At 39.7% G+C, this 8,761-nt stretch overlaps 1 protein-coding gene across 1 annotated transcript; it reads left to right on the forward strand.

Moving 5' to 3' along the window:
• The first annotated feature begins 584 nt into the window (after positions 1-584).
• On the forward strand, positions 585-6,026 carry LOC139744956 (uncharacterized). Its single transcript, XM_071655366.1, has 3 exons — positions 585-1,073; positions 5,395-5,515; positions 6,013-6,026. The coding sequence occupies exons 1-3, from the start codon at positions 765-767 to the stop codon at positions 6,024-6,026; spliced, it is 444 nt and encodes a 147-aa protein (XP_071511467.1). The 5' UTR covers positions 585-764.
• Positions 6,027-8,761: the final 2,735 nt, after the last annotated feature.

Genomic DNA, 8,761 nt, shown 5'->3' on the forward strand with positions numbered 1-8,761 from the left:
CCCTTACCCTATGTCCAGGGAGGAAATAAGACCAGAACAAATTGTCGCAGGCGCAAATGTCATGTCACCATTATTACATAATCCCATACCTCTCATTCTTCACATCTCACTATACTTTCCATGACACATTTCACATCAAACTCCTGATTTGCATCGAAATCTTTCTTTAAAAAAAAAATCGGATTATGACAGTTGCTGTAGTTCACATAAATTCGATGCCCATCCACTCGTCACGCTTTCACTCTATAACACACACACCTTCATACACACTGGCACTACAAATTAAAGCAAAAACATCTCTTCAAGGATAATTCTTATGGACGGTTTCATGACGCATGCGTCAGCCTATGGGATGGTGTCTTGTGATAGCTCCGAGAAACGTCAAAAGAGGGAGCGCTTTACTTGCAGCAAAAATATTGTCACTTGCCCGAAATATTGAGGTGCAATCTGATTCGTCGAAAGTGCGCTGTGTCTGAGAGTGGATGAGCCTGCGAAACAGTCGCTTATCATTGAGTCAACGAGCCACAGAGTGAGAGCGGTGTTGCCACACTTTTTATTTACTGGATGGGCATAGCTTGTGAAGATCGATGGTGGCGCTTATGGCCTCTCTGTCGTCTGCTTGTAGCTAACGGACCCTTGTTGCCTGGACGCATTAAGGATATCGCTGGTGATTTGAGCTTGCATATCTCGTAGTCGCATATTTCTACTGTCTACTTAAATGGAATTCGGAGGCAGAGGACGCAGAATACTGAGCGGACTCTAAAATGAGGTCCCAATCGAACTCTCTGGCCGACAGAGCGGCGAGCTCGGTGAAATTCTTCGTGGTGGTTTGCACCTACTTCGCAGTTTTCTCACTGTTTGTTGTTGGATATCAGGTTGCTGCCGTGAGGGAGCGAGCTGAGAAAGGGGACAGTCGGCGCGATAGGCAAGATGAAGCGGACAGGCGCGAAGTGCCCTCACGGAGAGGTTCCCCGGGCCAAGATGAGACGGCATGCGCCCAGAACCCGCCCCAGCAACAGGTTCCACCACCGCAACAGTTCTTACCCGGATGGGTGCCCGTCAACAACATCCACGTAATGTATCGCCCCACCGAAAGTGTTAATAAACCAGCCATTAGCACTGCCGTTCATACCGTTTGAAGTGCTAATTTCACATACTAGTAGCATTGATGAAGTTAGTTTTGATAAAACTAAAGTATAAACTAAAGTAAGAGAATGACATAGGGCCGAATGCATAAAACAAGCCATTGCTTGTAAGCAATTGCTTCAAGCAAAAGCACAAGCTCGTCTAGCAAAAGGTCTAGCTCAAGCAATTGCTTAAATCCATATGCATAATCTTTTGCTTATGCCAATACCTTTTGCTTGTCCCGCACAAGCAATTGCTTGAGATTTCAACAAAAGGGATGTCACGCCTGTGCGAACACAAGAACAAAGGCGAGTGTAGCAGCATGTATTTGAAAGGGCATGTGTGTGTGGAAACGTTTCCTGACATAGCAGAAGAGCTATGAAATGCACACACAGACACATACACACACATCTATACACACACACGTATTACTGGCTGATTCCCATCACTGCAGCTTACAGCAGCCCGGATCTGCCAGATCGCACGTAGAGAGAGGTCTCCTCGCTCTCCACTGAAGTCAGACATCCTACCTGTTTTTCATCACATTTTGCGTGCTAACCACTGGACATTCCCCTTGTTGAAATGAAAAAGTTTCTTACACTACTTATGAGTAATTTCTTGTAAATTTATACCACTCCTTCACAAGTGTGGTCTTTCTTTCATGAATATGAAAATGATACTTAAAAGGGAACGTTCCGGTTAAGCAAAAGCTCAAGCTCATTTTACAGAGCTTCGAAAATCGTAAGCAATTGCTAGCAAGAACTAGCAAATGGTATGTTTTATGCATACGTTTTTAAGCAAATGCTTGGTCTCTAAGCAATTGCTTGCGGGCAACAAGCAATAGCTTGTGCTTGCTAGCAAAAGCTTCTGCTTGCAAGCAATTGCTCGTTTTTATGCATACGGATTCGAGTAAAAGGCTAGCACAAGCAATTGCTAGCGTTTATGCATTCGGCCCATAGTATCTTAAACATTAAAGGACAAGTCCACCTTCATATACATAAGGATTAAGAGAATGCAGCAATGTTATTAGAACACATCAGTGAACGTTTGAGGAAAATTGGACAATCCGTTCAAAAGTTACGAATATTTTAAGTATCTGCGCAGTCACTGCTGGAAGAGAAGACTACTACATTATGATGTCACATGCGTATAAGGAAAATAAAAAGAGAATTTCACAAAACTTTACTTTTTGAATAAAGTGCACACTTCTTCGACTTGCTATTGCGCGTATGTTAAGGGTAATATTATTCCCCCTGCCTTCTGAAAGAGAGAAGTCGAGTGTTCTCATGTTATGGGAGAAAAATGAAAATATGTTGAATTTTCTTTATTCTTTCTTTATATCGTTGTACTCATGTGACATCACAAGCTATACTAGTCTTTTCATCCAGCCGTGACTGAGCAGAAACTTCAAAAATTCATAACTTTTTAACGGATTGTCCGATTTTGCTCAAACTCTCACTGTTGTGTTCTACTAATATTGCTGCATTCACTCAACCCACATGTCTATGAAGGTGAACTTGTCCTTCAAAGAAAGAAAGCCACGAAAGCTCTGCCTTAATTTTCATACTACCCTGTTGTATATTTTCATAACAAAGTAATGTTTTGTCAATAAGACGAGGTGATAATTTATTCGTTTTACAAGTCTTTTAAAGATCCACACAGGAATCTTCTATAGAAGTCCGTTTCAGACGTGAAATCATGGAGGAGAACTTACACCCTCAGCATTTTGTTTTGTACTAACCTGGCAATGATAATACTTTGCACCAGTCTTTGTTGTTGGTGGTTGTACTTTTTATGTCGATATGTTATGATCACAATTTTGATGCATATCCTTTGAAAATGCAGTTTATCGTTGATCACGGTTGGTGTGATACACAATTTTAAGTTGACTGTTAAAGTTCACCGTGAAGGGTTCGTCGGACGGAACATGTAAACCGTCTTGAGATTCTCTTGAGAGTGCCCTTGGTATATTGGTAGTCCACTGCAGCATTTGTATTTACGCTAGATATTTTGTTGAAGAAACATTTAAAGGCGCAGACTCCTCCAAGAGAGTTGTCCCTTGAATACCTGGTGAAAAATGTGAGTCTTATTGAGTGAGGCTTTGAAGTGATTCAGTTTGTCAACTTCACCGAGAAAAGATGGGAGGGAGTTCCACATAGGCGATGAGATGTGTAATAGGCATCTGGACACTTAAAGGCCAGATGAACGATATTGATACTTGACAAAAGAAAAAAAAAACTCACTCGGTTTTCCAGGCAAGTGATCAGACGGTGATGTTAGCTCGTATATAGATCACTCTCTGTTCCAGTACCATATGTCACAAAAAAAAAAAATACAACGGGACCCTCCACAACGATAACTTTAGAAATAGTGGATCAATCGAAATTCGATTTCGTGGTATGAACCTATAACTTATCATCCATATCATACAGCAAACCCCATCCGATATACTTTAGTGGTCGAAGAGAAATGAGGATTTTTTTTGAGAGCATGTCAGGAATGCCTTTTCTCCAAGTTCTGTCCATTGTGTTCACACATATGCAGTTCCAAGAGCATCGAAGTGCTTAACTTGGAAGAAACAGACAAATAACATGCTTTACAACGATCCACATATTTCTCTTTGACCACTTAACCAAAATGAATGTGGTTTTCTGCTAAATGTAGGTAAGATGTTATTCTGAAATGGAATCCTGCAAGTTTAATCATATTGGAAGTTATCAATGCGGAAATGCGATTTTTTTTTTTTGGGGGGGGGAAGGGACATACAGGATATACACCACAAAGTGTCTGAGCTATCATAAGAAGGTCTCCTCTGACACTCAGATGATACAAACCATCAGAATTTTGCAAAGATATGACATCAGGAAGTCTGCATCATCATCATCATCATCACTTTTAACGTTAGCTTTTTGCCTGTTTGCAATTGGGAAGATGCTATTTTAGTAAACGGCTGTTTCAGGGGGAAGGTCGTTTGTTCCTGGAGCGGATAGTGTGCATCCTGTCTTGGAAAGGGTTTCAGTCTTGTCTCCATGAATATCGGAAGTTGCGTGAGATCACGGGGTTATCTTCCTTGTTTTATCCCTTGTCATTATTATCTTTTTAATCTTATCATGGTTTTTTTAAACTTTGAGGTCTCTGTCATCCCCTCAACCAAGTTAAGATGGTATATATTTAAAGGAATCTGAACAGAATTATTGTTCATGATTGCAAATGAAGTTGATACAAACTGTGACAACCATTGATGATAAGAATATTGCACGTTTATTTCGATATTTCGCTGTTTTATAAGATGCAAGTGATAACATTGTACAGACACAAAGTTCCATGTTTTAACGTCAGATTGTGTATCGCTGTCTTTTCACCGACTCCAGCGAATAAGAAAGATGAGAATACTAATGGGATTAGACTCATCCGTTTTGAATTAAGTGGTCATGGGTTGATACCCAATGTTCAAACTCAAAACTCGTAACGGAAATGATTAAATAATAGCAAAGTGTGATTTCATAGAGGAGGCATAATTATTTCACCTTGCGCGGGATTGAGTTATTATTTTCTTTTTGTATTTAGTTGAGCATCATTATACAGTTTTATTAAGGTTAACAAGTAAACAGTAAAATAAAGTTCCACAATAAATCTTTTTAAACCATGTCTTTTCTTAAAGTGAACTTGAACATGGCGTGGGATGCTGCATACGCTCCTGTCAATGGGATCTATGTAGGCCTCTCTTGAAAATGTACCATCCTATGGTACGGTCCCCCATCCTTTCTTCCTTTCTCGCTCTCTCTATTTTCCCAATCAGAGAACTTTGACTTCTTGCATTAAGGAATAAGCTTGGCACGTTTGATGGTTATACGATAAACATAAGACATTGAATTTTGTTAGATGCTGAATTTTCGCTGAGTTCATGTCTCTTTCTCTCCTTCGCTCTCTGTCCCAGTCCTTACAAAAGAAACAAACCAAACAAACAAACAAACACCCAAGCACAGCACACAAAATTAATGTGTAAGACATCGAATTTGATTTCCACGCTATCCGCCTGAGAGCTTACTTTGCAAATCAAGGTATTCAGATTGTATCAAGATTTGCTGATTGCATGGGAACCCAATCAAATTTCCTTCACTTTGCTTGCCGCGATATGGACGGGCCATCCCGGCAGCCCCTGCACAAGACATTCCGAGGGGGAATAATCAGGGGCCTCCTAATTCTCCTGTTACAAAAAAGGGAAAACTCAATGACATTGAAAACATGTTCCCGCTTCGCTTATCGCAGGTTGGCAGTCCCGCGCAGACAAATTGCTCCGCGCTGGAGGAGCTGGTCGCCATGGCAACGAGACAGAGGGAGCTGTCGAAGAGAATCTTGGCGAGTCTGGAAAGCATCCCCAGAAAACCGGGTGAGTGTGCTCTTCTTTGCGAAAGTGTGCTGATTGCCGATGCCAACTATATTTACTAACTCAGATAACACAAACAAACAAACAAACAAACAAACAAACAAACAAACAAACAAACAAACAAACAAACAGTCAAACACACGAAAGAACCCTGTCGTTCCCCTTGCCTTTCGAGGCTTTCATGATCTAACACAATCATCAATCTGGATGTTTCTTTGAAATTTAACGTTCTTCATCATGTTTCTCTTTCATTCAAATTCCCCCTTTTCTGTAATGGGTGGTATTTATGAAGACGTTCACGCGGCAGCTTTAAAGTAGTTACACCAAACCAAAATATCACTTGGAAAAGAAAAAAAACACACACAACAACAACATCATCATCAACAACAACAACAACAAGAACAACAACAACCAAACATGCTAACAAGCACTCAAATTTTCGAAACACCAACTAATTTTTTATGACGCAATGCTGTTTTCCCCCCCTTTTTTTTTTCCAGCGACCACCCTCTAAAGCTACCACCATGTCATTTTACACAGACAGCGTTTTACGGGAAGCAATCAAAGTTCAACCATAGAATTGCTCCATGATGGGTCAATCATTCTGGTTAACCTGTCGACTGTGTAATCATGTTAAGCTACATTTCTACCCACTGCAGAGTCTTTAACAGAATAGAAATTGCTTTGTAGATAAGTTAATGTGTTCGAGAAAGATGCCACTTTCTCTATATCTGTAATAAACGATCGTCTTCGTGGCATACTACAGGATTTTAATAATCGTGATCTGCTCGTATGTGGCAATCATAAGGGTAATGTGCAAGTTCTGGGGCGATTTTATGCGTTTTTAATTGACTTCAAGTTCAACAAGGAATGTAATATCAAGGTCTAACTAATCGCAACACGTCAAATAGCTGCAGTATACGGGATAGACCAGCGAATCAACCCACGTGACCTCTGAAGGGGGCCCCAAAGAGTTTCGATATCTCCTATTTGATTATTTTAAAAACCTGTCATATTGTTCCACAATGAAGATTGTCGAAATACTTTCGAACACAAACAACGATCATTGAGTACGAGTTCTTTTACGTGCTTGTCGTACAAATGATTGTTGATAATATGTGTGCGTGTGTGTGCGTGTGCGTTTTACAAACGTTCGTTTTGTGGGAATTACCTCAGAGAGTAGACTTGGTGTCTGTCTTGCCCCGTCAAACTCCAAGCAGTCTACATAGGATAACGTGTGACACATCATTGAAGAGTTTACCAACGAATGTGTCCCACTGACAGACATTGCTGATTCAGATTAAAATATCAGGGTTTCGTTGTACCCCTAATTTAACCCTTACCCTAACCCACCTCCCCTTTCCAGAGATTTCAGAAGAGAAGAATAGTTTTATTGTTGTCTAGTCTCATTTCATGGTTGTTCGCGTCTAAATGTATTTATCTGTTAATCTATTTTTCAGTTGGCTTCAAGTTCAAGTTCAAGTTCGAATTTATATCGTTTTTCCACAATAAAGCAATATGAACATCAATCTCATTTTCTTGAGTGACAGAATTAACAATGCATGTAAATTTGTACAAAGAAAACAACAATAACGGGAAAAACTAACAGTATCAATACATTGCAATTGTTGCAGAGGTAACGAAAATGAAAGAATTGTCAGTATGCACTGTGTGAAAAAAACAAACTTCTTCCAGACTTCTTCCTCTTTTTTTTTTTGTTACGATGCTTCAATCTGTCTTTCCATTAATGTTCTCTTCCAGAGGGACCCACATTCTACAAGCAAATTGACAAGCTCTGTCTTTTTAAGTGGGTCCCTCCATTTTTCGCACTTTACGCAAGGTTGTACATCAACTTTATTTCGACCACTTTTGTTTCTTTTTACTACAATGTATAATTACTATAAGGTTCTTCAATTTAATATGGTAAAGTCTTTTCATTCTACAATGTTCATTTTACCTTATTTTCTGTTATCAAAGGAAGTGAAAACATGTATGCTTTGTCGAAAAATGAAATAAACTTTGAAATTGAAATTCAAATTGAATATGTACTGTGCCAAAAATACGGACTAAAAAAAGTTCATGTATGGGGTCCGAGTTCGGAGGTAATGACATTATTTTTTTTTCTTATGTATACGACACTGTAAGCAAAACAGTTCCAAATATTAGGTTTTGTTCTTCATTTATTTTTGAACGTGCTGTTTGTTCTTTGTGAAACCATTTTAGTTTACAGTGACACTCTGTTTATTGAAGCGAACATTAGTTGGAATCGAACTATACGCTTAAATGTGTTTGCTTTCTTTCTTTTCTTTTTGTTGAGTTGTAAGGACCAAGCATAAACCAAACGGACGCTTTTATGCGCTAGCATTTTAGCAGCTGCCAACTGTTTTATTACTGTTTATTCATGATAAACAAGGTTGTATACAAAATGATCAAGTCGGAGTTTCGGTAGGCCTGCATTGTGTATCATGAGTTGCAAATGTTATCCATCCACTCATCTGTGTTGATGTAATATCCAGCCCAGTTCGTGACACGGATTGGAGAAATCGAAAGCTGAGCTCAGAAAGCACGTCAAGCACTGGTAGCTTTCATCTGGTCGTACGTGCAGCATCAGTGAGGTTGATGAACTTTGAACATTGTTAGCATACTGACGGGGAGGGCGCTACCGCTGACTTTGTGTTCTTGCCTTTGTTGCTTTCCTTATTGTTGTTTTCCCCCTCCAACCTCCCAACTAAACAATTTCCTGTTGTTTACTCCTGCTGTTCAATATCAGTTCAATAATCCTGTAAGTTTGCTCTGTCGTGCCGTTACAGGTATACGCGTGAGTATGTGCGTATGCGTGTGTGTGTGTGTGTGTGTGTGTGTGTGTGTGTGTGTAGGGGGGGGGGGCTCTATACGCCTCCCCTTCCCTATTTCTGTCCTTTTACATTCACGAGTTTGTTGTCTTCAAACTTTGCATGTCACTGTCTGATTTATGTTCCTATTTTCCTCATCGCACATGATGAAACAAACACTTAATCACGCTCGCTTCCCCTTGTTCTTGACGGTATAATTTGGTCTTGTACAGATTAAGGACTATTTATACAGCGTCATGTACCATCATAGAGACACTGTCTGGAAAATGAGAAGAACTACAGTCCTATGTAGAATGTGATAGATTGCAAGTAACTTATTATCTTTTGCATTGCTGTAAAAGGAAAAAAAAAATAGCAGCAGTAAGATCGACAAGTCTTTCGACTATAATATGTACAT

Source organism: Diadema antillarum, unplaced genomic scaffold (genome assembly GCF_040938485.1).
Source record: "Diadema antillarum isolate AM-2024a unplaced genomic scaffold, OU_Dant_1.0 seq00001222_RagTag, whole genome shotgun sequence".
NCBI lineage: Eukaryota > Metazoa > Echinodermata > Echinoidea > Diadematoida > Diadematidae > Diadema > Diadema antillarum.

Bases quoted from the DNA above. Each gene is read 5' to 3' on its own strand.
- LOC139744956 (XM_071655366.1), top strand. From the start codon at position 765: ATGAGGTCCCAATCGAACTCTCTGGCCGACAGAGCGGCGAGCTCGGTG. The intron at 1,074-5,394 runs GTAATGTATCGC...CGCTTATCGCAG, and splicing joins TGCCCGTCAACAACATCCAC to GTTGGCAGTCCCGCGCAGAC.